Source organism: Lonchura striata, chromosome 5 (genome assembly GCF_050655825.1).
Source record: "Lonchura striata isolate lonStrDom1 chromosome 5, ASM5065582v1, whole genome shotgun sequence".
NCBI classification, from domain to species: domain Eukaryota; kingdom Metazoa; phylum Chordata; class Aves; order Passeriformes; family Estrildidae; genus Lonchura; species Lonchura striata.
In genome coordinates, this window is record NC_140707.1 from 33,833,387 (window position 1) to 33,847,575 (window position 14,189).

At 41.4% G+C, this 14,189-nt stretch overlaps 1 protein-coding gene across 23 annotated transcripts in view; it reads left to right on the forward strand.

Annotated features, from left to right (window-relative positions):
• Positions 1–14,189, forward strand: part of TSPAN18 (tetraspanin 18) — a 190,332-nt gene that overhangs the window by 167,603 nt on the left and 8,540 nt on the right. For 18 of the 23 annotated variants that reach the window (XM_085580236.1, XM_085580235.1, XM_085580234.1 and 15 more), the window contains 3 exons: positions 2,027–2,118; positions 2,875–3,069; positions 8,455–8,529. In XM_085580236.1, the coding sequence (XP_085436362.1) occupies positions 2,056–2,118; positions 2,875–3,069; positions 8,455–8,529 (333 nt within the window). In that variant the 5' untranslated portion in view covers positions 2,027–2,055. The remainder of the gene's footprint in view (positions 1–2,026; positions 2,119–2,874; positions 3,070–8,454; positions 8,530–14,189) is intronic. The other 5 variants (XM_085580242.1, XM_085580238.1, XM_085580244.1 and 2 more) reach the window with 1 other exon arrangement.

A 14,189-nucleotide genomic window follows, 5' to 3' on the forward strand; every position in this document is an offset into this window, starting at 1 on the left:
GTGGGACTCTTGAAATCCCAGTACCCTATTGATTTGTCTGTATTTTCATATCCCTCTCTAGTGTCCAACTCACGTGTTAATGCAGATGAAGGCTCACCTTTCCCATGAAACTGAAGAATCCCCTGCCCAGCTCCTTAGCCTTCTGGACTTCTACATTCATTTTCTCTGGCAGATTTGCAGGCATGGCTCTAAACAGTGTCAGGAGCTGTGGGCATTCCTGCAGGCCCACATCCAAGTTCTGTTCCCTTCCCAATCTCTTGCAGTCACCATCATGTCTTTGAATTCCTCTGGGCAAAACAATTATGTATCACCCATATAAGAAAATAAGCTTTGTAAAGAAAAAACATTGCCCTCATTATCAGGTTTAGATTCAGGTTCGTGTTTCTCCAGAAGCAAGGTGTATCTTTCCAGGATTCCTCTAGCAAAGAGAGTTCCCTGGGCAGTACTCAGCTAGCAGAGGCACACTCTGTCTTACCCCAAGTACAGGCAGCTATAGAGGGAAAGCAGCCCAACAGGAGCTTCTGTGAAACATCATTTGTGTCTCAGCCTGTTTTTTCACAAAGAAGGAATTGATTTGATTTTAAATCAAGTGTAAGCAGTGTACCAAACACATACTGTGTAAAAAAAAATCTGGATCTTACCTCAGGCAGCTTCGTGCTGGGAGATCTCCCTGCCATGGATTTTCTCAGCTCTTTGGCTAAAGCAGAACAGTTCCTATGGTCAGAGAGGAAAGCACCTCGTGAGGCTCTAGAGCATTCACAGATTTTGTGGTTTAACAAAAACAATGGAGTGAAAGGCAGTTTTACTTCTGGCCTGGTGAAAATCTTGGATAATTTCATCTCTTTCTTTTAAGTGAATTAAATGGACTTTTTGAACATAGCATGTCATTAGATACATGCCTGTTAGGGAATGGCATTTGCAGTGGAGAAAGGGAATGAGATGCATTAAGAAGCATGTGGGCTTTGGGAGGGCTCCTCTGGGGAGCCAAGCAAACCTGTGCCTCTGGGTTTTCAAATGCATGGCTCCATCTGTGCACAGTGCCATGACTGCATTGTTTCAGTGGAAGTTTTACTGTTTCATGTATTTATCTGTCTGTCCCTCTAGGGTACTTGGTAATAGACTGGCATATTTGGACACGTAGTCACCTCATTAAACAGCAAGAAGGAACTTTCCTCCAGTATAGCCTCACCTGGTCAGGATTTATTGCTGCTCTTCCAACAGAAGTACTGGCCAAGCAGTTTGTTGTCTAAATCTGACACTGAGTTTCAGAACTGGTTAGGATTCATTAGCACTTTTTTCCTGGCCTCCAAAGCTTTCCAACATTGATCCATGGGTTCTTCTTGCAAAAGACCTGTGCAGGGTGGGGTACAGAGCAGCAGGATCTCACTAGCACAGGAGCATGTCACACTGCATGTCAAGCAGGTGCTGTGCCCCAGGCTGAGTGACCACATGAGGATGTCCTTGGGCCCTGCCATGTCCTCACATTGCTGTCATTCCAAGCCCAAATGTCTACAAGTTTCCCTGAAGCTGTTGTCCATGTTTGTGTGGTGTTCATTCTGTAGAGGAAGATTGTATGAAGATAGCTGTCCCAAATGCTCTTTGTGTGTCTTCTAACTGGGCACAGCTTGTTCTGGCTCCTGTTTCAATATGACCTTTTCTCAGTGTGAAATAGACATTCAGTGATTCTTAGACTTGACAAGCTTTAAGGAATGGGGGAAAAAAACTTCATGTGCAGAGGGATATTTTTTCCCCAGTATCTCACTCTGCAAGTAAAGCTAGACCTTTGGACTCCTGCAGCCTTCCCCTTCACTTCTGTGTTTGCCTTCAGACCTTAAAAAACTCAAAGGGATCAAGCAGCAATCATTATCTCTTACTAGGCTGTGCTATGTTCCCCATTCAGGTAAGAAAAGAGCTCTTCTGTATAATGAACTCCACAGGATCTTGGGGGAAATACAAATAGATTGGAGATAGGATTGTGTCTTTCCAATTAAAATGAGCATGCTAAGAAAGTGCTGTTGTTTTGCAGAAGGAATTGGACAAAGGACCCTGAGGACCATGGAGGGAGACTGTCTGAGCTGCATGAAATACCTGATGTTTCTTTTCAATTTCTTTATATTTGTAAGTATTTGGAATTCGCTTTCTGTTCTGGATCCCTGTTTTCAGCAGCCTGCTGTTGCTCAGCAGGATAGCCTATAGTGTGGTAAAGTTGCCACAATACAGAATATCCCCTCTGCTGTGCCCTAGCAATCACTGAGTGTTTTGCAGCATCCAAAGATGCCCAAACATTCAGTAAGGCAGCACAGTGGTCACTGTTGTCTGAGTTATTGCTGTCCTTGACAGGGGAAACCACAGGGAAAGCTGTAACTAATGGTGCACATAGTTCATCCTTGAATGGCAGAAGAAATTGTTTTTTAGTCCTGGGTGCCCTGCTGAGGTTTTTACTCAGAAACAGTAATTTCCCTACCACATGTTGAGCCATTCTTAGCTGGTTTTGTTTTTGAAAGGAAGGGTAGGAGTGCCCAGCCACCCTGGCCTCTGTGGCAGGTATGGTTCACGTGAGCCCTTTCATTGTCATCTACAGATGTGGCAGCAGATCAAGACTGTCTTTCAGCAGTATGGAGGGAGTAAACAGTTGGTAGAGTGATGTTCAAGAAAGAAAGGTGCTTTTGCTGCAAATGATTCATTTATTGAGCAAGAGATTCTAAGAGCAGCATGTCAGAAGTCACCTGCACAGCAGAGAATCCATGCCTTTGCAGAAATACAAATTCCCCAAATTGTCTTAGATCAAAAGCTAAGCAATGCATCCAGTTTCTCTGCAGCAGTTGTTTTATGTTGATCTGTCTCCCTCTCTCTCCTATCCTCGTGCTGTGACAGCTGGGAGGAGCCTGCCTGCTGGGACTTGGAATCTGGGTCATTGTGGATCCCACAGGTTTCCGAGAGATAGTGGCTGCCAACCCCCTGCTCTTCACAGGAGCGTACATCATGCTGGCCATGGGAGCAATGCTCTTCCTGCTGGGCTTCCTGGGCTGCTGTGGTGCCATCCGTGAGAACAAATGCCTCCTGCTGTTTGTAAGTGCCCTTGCCATTTCTGCTGGCCTCTTGGCGCTTCCCATAGGGGTGACTGGATGGATGATAATGGCTGGGATAAGCACAGGAAGGGGTGTCTACTGTTGTAGCTGTATTCCTTCAGATGATAAGTAGGCTAGGATAGTTTTACACACTGCTGGAAATACTGATAATTTGCTTTTTCACTTGTATAGATTTGAGCCCAGTCTGGGAGTGTATTCTGAGGCTTTTAAGCTTTCGTTCTAATTGACCACATTTGGTTGTCCAGTCTTTTTCTACATTTATAATGTGACCAAAAATGATCCTTTCTTGGCTACTCAAAACCCACTGTTCCACTTGCAGATTCATTCCTTGGGGGTTCACAACAAAGGAGGGAACATTTGGGCACAGCCCCTGTGCAAGGGAGCCCCCCCCATGCCAGCAGAAGTGCCCAGCCCAGAACAGCATCATAACATTCATTGCTGTCATTGCTGCTCTCAGTAGCTGGTCACTCCCTGATACAGCCTGCTCTGCTCCTAAAATGAACTGGATTTGTTACCTTTGGAAAAATTTTCCCCTGAATGACAGGATTAAACTTCAGCCCATGGTGGTCATCAATAATTACAAAGAGCTAAAATAAGTCACTTCTGCCCTTGTCCCCCATTCCTCTCAAGTTCTGATACTGAAGGATTTCCAGGCATTATCTCCTACTGGAAAGCATTGCCACTTACATATTGAAAGAACAAAGACCATTAGTTTTCTTTTCCTTTTTTTTTTTTGCTTGTGAAATGTGATCTTTTGTTTCTCCCAATATATCTGGTGGCACTTAGGGTTTGTTGTGCATTTTGGTTTGTTTTTTTTTTCTTATTAAATCTTGATCTTACTGTATTTTGTTAGGATTGTGTCTTGCACAGTTGCTTCATGGTTCAAAAAAGGCTTGTCTCTAAACAGGTCAGGAAAGTCCTTTTTCTTGAATGCAAACCCATCCTTTCCTAGAGATGAGCATGGCTTCACTGAGATAAATTCTCTCTGGCCCTTGGCTCCCAGATGCCTTGAGTTCATAGCCTGCAAATGAGAACCCTTTTGGGGAAGCTGTTCTGGGTTTGAGTTCTTGTGATTCACCTCAGAAGTAAATCAGAAAAATAAATGTATCACCTGTGAAGTCTGTGGAGATCTGACCCGAGGAACCTAATAAAATGGAAAGGAGGAGGCCCAATGAGCCTGAATTTACCTCAAGGGCTGTCCTTGTCAGATTAAGAAAATAAAACTGAAGTTTGATGAGAAATGTTGTTTTAAGTGAAGGGGAGAGTAATATTTTCAGTCTGCCGCATACAGACTGGTGACCTAGCTGGAGAAAGTGAGCTCTGGGCCATGTTCTCTCCTGATTTAACATCATTTACAGGTTTGAATGTTTTAGTCATTTACTCCAGTACACTAAATTTTGTGGTTATTACTTTTCTTACTCCTAGAGATAGTTCTGAGCCCTGCTGCTTTATTTATTTACCTTCATTATTATTTTATTTTGAACAAAATGTGAGAAAAATATGAGCTGGAAGTAGTGCCCCAGACTAGGAGAAACTCTAAAAGTAATTACTGGATAAGGAATTATTCCTTGTCCATTTTGATCAGTCATATCTTTGAGGGATTTTTGTATCATATCAACTCAGTTAAACTGTCAGCCATCTCATGTTCAGCAGTGTGAAGCACTTGGATGAGGACCTGGGAGAAGAAATATGCTTCTAACTTCTTTTTTGGGGCCACACCAGCTGATGTTAAAATCAGCTGATCTTAAAACATCTGTGAAACCCAAAATCTAATACGAGTAAGTTTTAGACACTGAATAGGCAAAAGATTCATGTCTGTATGCCAGAGAGACTGGGAACACTTGCGAAATCCTTGTGAGGATGGTACCTGGGGAGAAGTTGCTAGATCAAATCAAGGCCACTTACAAAGTTGTTAAAGAATTGATGAGCCAGAGAGCTGCTTGAATGAGATTTCAGTGATGCATAATGTATGCCTGAAGCTTTTAGTCCAAATGTAAACAGAAGATAGAAAGGACAAGACAGATGCATGTTCTCTAGGTTCTGGTTTCAGTGTTTGCAAGGACTTTTATTTTTCATTAAGCTGCTTGTCTTTTGGTTAAAAATGACCCCATCACTATGGAACCTAACATATTGCATTAAGCACAAGGCTATGAAAGCATTTCTAGATTTCCTAGCATTTGGACTTGGCTTGCAAAAAAAGAGGAACGAACAGTAATCCGCAAATCAAACACTGAATAAATTGTCCTGAAGATCCTCTGACTGCAAAACAACACTGTAAAAATCAGAATCCAAACTACCATTGATTGTGCAACATTGTACCAAGGGACTGAATTCAGCTTTGTTAAAAGAAGAACCCATGTTAGCTTCATTTGGCTTAGTTTCAAATGCAGACATCCTGTTTTGCACTCCTGTAAAATGGATGTAGTAGCCCCTCGGACTTCTCAGCGTAAAAATAAAGGTCCAGGTCTTTTGAGTTAAAGATGGTTGACAATTTTTGGAACAGCAGTTCTGAAACTGGAAGATTGGATGAGTTATGAAAAATAAACATGAAGCAATCATTTGTGGAAACTTCTGCTAGACCACTTCTGTGAAAATTCCTGCAATTATCACCTGGAGCTGCAGCAAGATTTTTGACCAGTATGAGAGATCCCATTTCTTAGGATGTTCACCTTGGATGTGGGGAGTATCTGTGTTCAAATGTCAAGTATCAGTCTTGAGTTTGAATGTGAGGTTGCTGTGTTCCATGCATTAACCAGCTGGCTCCTTTGTGCTCTCACATATCAGTAATCAATTTAATTTTTGGAAGAAAAACACGTTAAGCAGATTTTGACTCTCCTTCAAATGCAGAATGGGAGCAAGTTCTGAAACACTGATGATCCATTTTGTTCTCATCAACCCTAATGGCTGCTTGTGGGATTTTCCCTACTGTAACTTACAAATCTGTAATGCAGAGTGCACAATATAAGTGTAAATCAGTTTGGGAATGATAATGAAGCTTATCACAGATAATCTGGGAATGACTGCTTCCACTTCTGCACAGACCTGTGCTGGAGCTTGGGTGAACATGTGCCTCCCAGTAATCAGTAAATGAAATGCAATTAGCAGGGTGATGGGATTAATCACTTGATCACCACCTTAGACCTTAGTGACTATGCTGAGATCCCTTGATGGATGATGATGTGAATTTGCGAAGCGTCGTTCATTCTCATCACTTGTTCTTTGCCCTCCTGTGGTGAAATTAAAACAGTCTCTGAGCCACACAGAAAACTCCAGCAGTAAGAATAAATTAGAGAGTTAACTAGTTCAGTAAAATCAAGCAACAGCATGCTGTTAAAAACCAGAATCCCTGCTCATCTGACTTTTTTTTGTTTTGTCATTTGAGCCCAGGCTCCTTTTGTTTCCACTGCATAAGCAGGAAGAGAAATGTGACAGGGTGGTGCACGTGCTTTTCTAGTGAGAAAAATCACTTAAAGCTCTGATAATTGACAACAAAACAACATTTTGCCCATTCCAAGCAGATAGTTGAAGTGCACAATGCACAGCCTTTCAGACACTGTTTATAAATAATTGCTTGGAGATCACAATAGTACTTCTGGCCCTGTCTGCCTGTTTTCTGTTTCAGAAAGACATTCTATAAACTTCTCATACACACACACACAAAAAATTCAGTCTTCTCTTGTGTTTATTTGTACTTGCTGCTTCATATGTCTTCATTGGTAACGTACCAAGTTTATTACCCTCCATATGATGTGGCCTTACAGGGTTCTCTGTTCTCTTTTGCCTTTCTCACACAATGCCAAAATATGAGTTAATGTCTTAACATTTACTCAGTTCTGTAAAATAATCTCAAAGTCTATGGGCAAATTCATGGGCTGTTTGAATTTTAGACAGGCTGATTCAAATGGTAATTTCTCTTTATGGCAATAAGAATGTAAAAGTGTCCACCCAGTTCAGACTTATGGTTAATCAAGTCCATGATTTTGTCTACAAGAATGGAAATAAGTGCCATTTTGGGAGAGAGTGTGAATCTAGCCACTTTCTGCTCTGTCCCTATAGCTATTCCTCAGCACCAGCATTTATTGCTTTAAGGATGTTAAAGGGCACATCCCTGTTTGTTCTTTTTACTGGTTCCTGACGACTGAAGCAGCATCAAATTACCACAAGGCATCAGTGTCACTGAGAACTGGTCACAAGAACAGGCAGAATCTGAAGTCCCATCACTCCTCTTGGGCTGGAAACACTCCCGAGTACCTGAGTGCTCTGAGTAGACAAAGTCCAGGAGCAGCACCCTCCCAGCAGCATGTTGGTCTCTGGGGGGGAGACCTCTGAAGTGCATCTGATTTACTTCTGTGGGGTGGGGGGTGAAGGCACAGTGGATCACCCAGGCTTGGTAACCTCACCTAAACAAGGGGCCTTTGGCAAGACTGAAAACCAAACTTTTAGACTGAAGCAGCAGAAGGTTGCAAAGGCAACAGGATGAAATATGGTTCCAGCTTAGATTGAATAGCCATGTGCCTCTCTGTTTTGCTTTCTTTCCCTTTTCCTAAAATTATGATGTCATAAGTGTAAAGAGTTTTACTTCAACCTGGAGGGCCGTTTCCCTTTTCTTATCACTTAGTGTGCAGGCTGTGCTTTCTGTCAAGTCTGCAGCATGTTCTTAAGAATGTGAATATGCACACTTTGGATACCATACAAGACAGGGATGATACTTGCATAAACAAATTAAATTATTATAGTGTGTTATCAACTTTCTGTAGAGTTTCTGTGTGGTTAGTACTTAACTCAGTGCAACCCCATTGTGTGTGGGGGATATTAACCAAGGCTAATTTTGTCCTGAAATGAGAACAGTCCATTTTAGGTCATAGGTATAAATATTTGGGGGTATATCCCTCAAATAGTGCTCCTTCCACACAAGAAAAGCTGTGATTATATTACAGTGAAATTTTGGTGTTTGTATTATTATCTGGGTTATGTGTGTGCATTTACATGTGATACCTATACTTGTGTCTGGACAGTTTGACCTCTGTGAGCACATCCACAGTCCACAATTATATAACTTTTCCACCAAAGTAGGCTTTACTGTTTTGACCTGGTGCAGGTTTTTCAGGGGATGCTATGGGTTCTGTACCCTTATATGCTTTTACCCACCAAAACCAGGCAAAAGTGTCACAAGCACCCATGTCTTGTGATGAGGTCAGAGAGGGAATGTGTGTGCTTCAAGTGACTGCCTATGCAGTTTCTTAATTGTCGGGGGGGGGAAAAAATTTCCTTAGTTATTTTTTCCATCTCTTGTGATTAGCTGTATTCCTACTACCTATTGCAGACATTTAATGCTATGTTTGTGCTTTTTGTCCCTCTCTTCCAGTTCTTCATGTTTATTTTGTTAATCTTCCTGGCGGAGCTTTCAGCTGCAATCCTGGCTTTTATATTCAGAGAAAATGTAAGTATCTGATGGTGGGCAGCCTCTGGACCTCAGTGGGGTTATACACAGCTGGAGCAGGGTGTTAGTGTTTAACAGTGTATAAATGTTAGACATTTGTCTATACAGTGACTGTTTCAAATATCAGCAAACCTCCTTCATTACTACCCTATCTGCAGAACTGCCAGCATGCCAGGGAATGCTAACTAACCTGGCTGCTGCAGTATGGGAAGTTTATGGGGACACACTGAAGTTTTTAGAGTCTTTTAAAGTCTTCCTGACTCTCTTGCAGCCAAACAAGCTGCACAGTCCATCAAACAGAAGTTTTATAGTAAAGTTACACTATTAAAAAGCAACTATTTTCCTTTTTCGATATACCATGGGTTTAATATTAATAGTTGAAAACTCCTGTTTTCCAGACAGAGCCAATGCTTGCTCTGCAGTGCAAAAAATCTCTTATGAATCTTCTAATCATATTCATTTTTGATCTTCCATGTTCTGCTGCTCACCAGACTGCTACCAATGCTGCTTGTAAGACATCCACCCAGACCTGCCCTAAGCAAATCTCACTGCACTTATTGCCCTGCTTAGATTTGTCCTTCTCTCCAAAGCTTCATATAATGTAGCCTTTCTCTATTCTTCTGCAATGAATATTGTTATATGGCCAACATCCCTCCCCTGTGCTTGTGGTAAACTTTTACTACAGTGGTAGCAACCACAGTCTAATTTCTTTCTCTAAACAGCAAAGGTCTGTGGATTTTTTCATGTTCACACATGTGCAGAGGAGAGCCTGACTGAAGGAGGTCCATCCTTCTTGGAGTAATGGCTTTGAAAAAACATTGGCTGGTAGAGGTGGTCACTAGTGACTGTTAGTATTTATTTTGCTTATTTTGTTTCTGCCAGTAGTAAGATACACCACATTTCCTGTACTGAATGTGAGAGAAATGTGGAAGGAGCAAAGAAGGGCCATGTAGAAGGATGATTTTCTTAAAACAGTATATACTTGTAATTTTATTCATTTTAAAAGCTTTTGATAGAAAAGAATCAAAATGTAGGAAGCTCATAGCAAGAGAGTGTGGTATTTGTATAGCAGGATGGGTCTGGGGGGAGATAATGAGAGGACTTTCTTCTATTTATGAGCTGGTGGTCTTTTGTCTTTGCCTCAGATTTGAAGGAAGTGGGGAAGGGATGGCACTCTGCACACAGAATGGGTGTCCCATTCCTCTTTAGGCTTTGAGATCATGCTCTTATGGAAACACCTATAAACATATTGCAGCATGGGGTGGGGTCTGGTGTCTTGTGGTCATTACAGCTCTGCTCTTAGGAGTTTTTAGAGAATTCCTTTGGTTCAGCACAAGGAGCAGAACGCACACATAGAAACTGGCCTGCAGACCCAGGTATGTGCTTTGTGACAGAGACAGAACATGATCCCTGGAGAGCAGGGGCTGGATGAGGAGCCCTCAACTGATGGCTCCTACCTCCCCCCAGTAGGAAACTGGTAAAAGGTACAAGAAAGTGCCCAGGCTTGCTGCAAGTCCTGGGTGCAAGGTGACTGCATTTCTGACGTGTCCTCCTCACTTACGACTTGCTTCTGGGCAAAGCTTCGGTACCTTCCACTCCTACGGGACATGTAAGGTCATGTTATCTTGCAAGATAAGGTCAGAGTGATTATTCCAGACTTCTGTGGCATCTGGTAGTGTTTTGTGAGATAAGACTTGAAGGGGAACAAACTTCTATCTATCTTGAGCTTGTCTCCTTGTTTGTATCACCAGCTTCCCACTCTGTCAGAATGATTGACAGGAAGGGCTTAAATGGGAAGGAATGAAGAACGTCAGATCCCAGCATAGCTGGAGATGGCTCTATGCAGAAGTCAAACTTGATCTGCAAGTTTTTGTGGTTTGTTCTCTCCTCAGGTTTTTCCTGGAAAAAACAGCCCTTGTTTTGGCATTGCTGTAAGTTGTGGTGGTAGCTCATCTGACTTGGAAGCTACTTGTGGCCAATTTTGCCATCACCTTTGGGTTAGGGTGAGCTATAGACAGACGGAGGTGGTCTTTCATTGATTCCATGGTGGGAAGAATTCTTCGCAGTAGCAATTTAAAGTCAATATCAGATGTGCTTTTCTCCTTTTTTTTTGCGAAATAAATTACTTTCAGGGCACGTGGTGGCAAATTCACACTTAGCCAATTTAAATTTCTCCAATGCTTACCAAGCAGAATTCTGTGATAGTCACTGCACCAGTCCTCATGGCTGTGGCCTCTCTGGGTGTGTAAAATGAGACAAAAGGTATGCTTTATCTGTTTGCTTTACAGATAATATTCAATGCAGCTTTCTGTTGTAGTTTTACATTCAAACCAGCTCCCAGATACTCAGTGGGGTTATATTATTAACATCTACAGGAGTGAGAGAAATAAAGAGACAAAAATAAGGGAGAAAAGAGATGTTTTCTGCTAAGATTTGACATGAGAGGAAGAGTCAGTGAAGTAGAGGAAGGTGGCAGGGTGAGTGAAGCTGGTGTTCACAAAGGTGAGCCCCTGTGATCTGCAAGTCCAGCTGCACTTCCAAAGAGCTATTTAAAACCAGTCTCTGAAGAAGAAGGCTGCTGTTAATTAGCTAGGGGATTACCAGAGTTTCTCTTCCTTCAAAAAGGAGGTTTTGGGAGTGGAGAACCCTTTATCATCTAGAAGATCCCCCATAAAACAGTGACTTTCTTGGACACTAGAGAGCGACTGTGAAAGAGCAATAAAAATTGCTCTTTACATGCCATTGAGAGGTCTGGATGGGAAAAACCCCGGAGGGATATTTGATTCTTAGTGAACTGTCTTAGCAAGCAAGAAAGCAGGATAGTAGGGAACCGAAGAGTCCAGTGGCAGGCTTTGGATAGAGTCTGGATGTTTGGATTTTTAGCTCCAGTTCTAACACTTAATAAGCAAGTCACCTTGGATACTAGTGCCTCTATTTCCTCAGACATAAGGCAAAAAGCTAAAGAATGTGAACCTTCTTCATCTGAGCAGACAGAGGTGTCTCAGATGGATGGCACAGCAGGATGGGAAGTGCAGCACAGGTGACTGCACCTCCATGCCCTGTACTGTGCCAGACACATCAGAATGCTCCAGGTCAATGTAGATGGGCAGGAGTGTGTCCTGTTCCCCAAGAGGCACCATGAAGGCAGCTTCTTGCACAGCATTCAGTGTCCTTGAGCACAGTGCAGTACGAGAAGGCTGTGACCTTCCTTGGCAGTGCCAGCATGCCTGTGTTGTGCAGAAATGCCCTCCTTTTCCTGAACCCCTTTTAGCTGGCTGCACTAATCCCAGCGAAGCTATTTTTTGAACTAATGTGACAAAACCGTCTCACTTCATTCGCTGCCATGTAAATGTATGCGTGCATGTGCTGCATCGGAGGCGTCCTGCCCAAAACACAGCTGAACAGCTCCTTATTGTTCATGGCTGTGGCTGCCACAACTGTGTTGTCAAAGCCTGTGTGAAGCTCTAGTTTTATCAGTAGGGTCTTTGCTCCCTTATGAATGGTTCTTGCCATAAAAGTCCACCGTGCACCAATCTCATCAGGGCCAGTACTTGTTTCAGCTAGAGGGGGGCCATGGGTATGGCAATAGGACTGTCTTATTTCATCCTCCTTTGCCAGCAATTTCTTAAAAGAAGAATTTTTTTTTTTTGGCCCTATTCTTCTGAACTTGAGATGCTCAGGATAAGCAGTTTAAGACCAACAAAATGGAATCTGTTATTTTCCTGGCAAATGTACTCTTCCAGTACTAGGCTTTGTTTTAGGCCAAGTGTTGTAAAAATCACACACAAACTCTGAACAATTTCCTCTGGGATTGCTGCTGTCAAAATAAAGGTTTCACTTTATATTTAAATTACTCTTTTGTTTTAGACCCCAACAAAGGCAGCCGGCTGGGATTATTACCAGCAGTAATATCAGTTTCAAAGTGTGTGCTTCAGGAACAGATGAGCATCAAAAAAATGTGCTGCTGTCTGCAGGGTTGGATGTTGCATGGATAAAGTACACAGAGAAAGGGAAGGGAAGGAGAACACTGAAGACTTAATTCAGCATCTTCTAACCAAACCTCCCTTTAGTGCACCAAATTTCCAAAGGAAAAATGCCATGTCCTCTGATATTTTAATGTTCAAAAGAAAAAAAAAAAAAGAGTTAATATCTGTCCCCAAAAAGTAATTTAGGAATTAAACAGTATAACTAATTAAAGTTAGTGAGACTGAGATAATTGCATGATTCAAGTATTGTGACAAAGTTTTACCCAGTACTGATATAGTAATTACATTTGGCCTTTGTATTTGTAAAAGAGAAGCCAATGTTAGGTGGTATCCAGGGTCTTTTTAAAAGTCACTACAGGTTTTTTTGTCCTTAAATTTTGTGATACAAATGAAACAAACAGTTTGTGCTTGTGCTTTTGGGCCCACCCATAGAGCTCATACATATGTATGTGTATGTGAGATATTTCACGTTGCATATCAAGAACTGAAACCAGCTTGTAGCAGTCTCTGTTACTGCGTCAGCAGTGCTGTATGAACAACAAGGGGGAATAGAAAGCGTATTTTTCAGGCAGCTTAATTCCTGATCCTACAAATGTGCAACATCACAGCAGTGCTGTAGCCAGCCAAGTCCAGCCCCTTCACTGTGGTTTTTGCAGTGGCAGAAGATTTTGCCTGTGTGGATCACTAATCACAAGCTATTTTGGAGAAGGGACCATGAAAGTCCAGATGTATTGGGAAAATGAAAGAGGATTTCTTGAAGTTTTTGTCCTGAAGTGACAGAAAGGCAGCAAGATTGAACTGGGATATTTGGTTTAACATGATTATTAGGATTGTATGTTCGCTATTGCTCCAGAGAGTCATCCTAAGTAAATGTAATTTCAAGGTGTCTAACTTCTTGGGAAGACTCTGGAACAAATTGTGCATTTATTCTATTTTATTATAAATATAGACAGGGGTAAAATGAAATTTCAATAATTTATATTGTTGAATTTCGGAAAAATGTTTACATTCTCTAAATACAAATATAAAAAGGATTTTTTTCTTCATGTATGCAGGTTAGTTTAGATAATCAAAATCACTGTCAAGCAAATGGCATTTTTTTCTGATTCATGGGATTACTTGAATAGTTCATATTAATTAATTTTTTTAAACTTATTTTTAATTTATGGAAAGTTCCATGTTAAGGCTTCATTCTGGTTTCTCACACATTGAAGTAAATTCAGAGCAGTTCTCCTCTTAGTAGGAAGTTAACTGGTTTGACTGAAAAGTGGAGGGGAAAATCATGCTTTGCTTGCAAGACATGAAGCACAGCAAGTGAAAATACAGTTTGGGTGTGGATTTGACAATCTTTCTAAAATCTGGTTTAGGCCTGTTTCAATTTATTAAATACTTTCAAATAGTGGTGAAAATTAAAAAATAAACAACCAACAAAAACTAAAATGAACAAACATTTAAGTGTAAACATTATTTTAGAAGTACAGATATAGTTTAGTCCCTGATTTTAATGAGTGACAGTTGTATTCAACAGGTACCTTTCACCCTCTACATAGATATGGTTCAGTCAATGGCTTTTCACATGTTTCTTCTCTGAGGTTTGCAAAAAAAAACCAAACAAACAAAAAACAAACAAACAAAAAAAAAAAACCACAAAAGAACCCCCATCATTCACAGGAG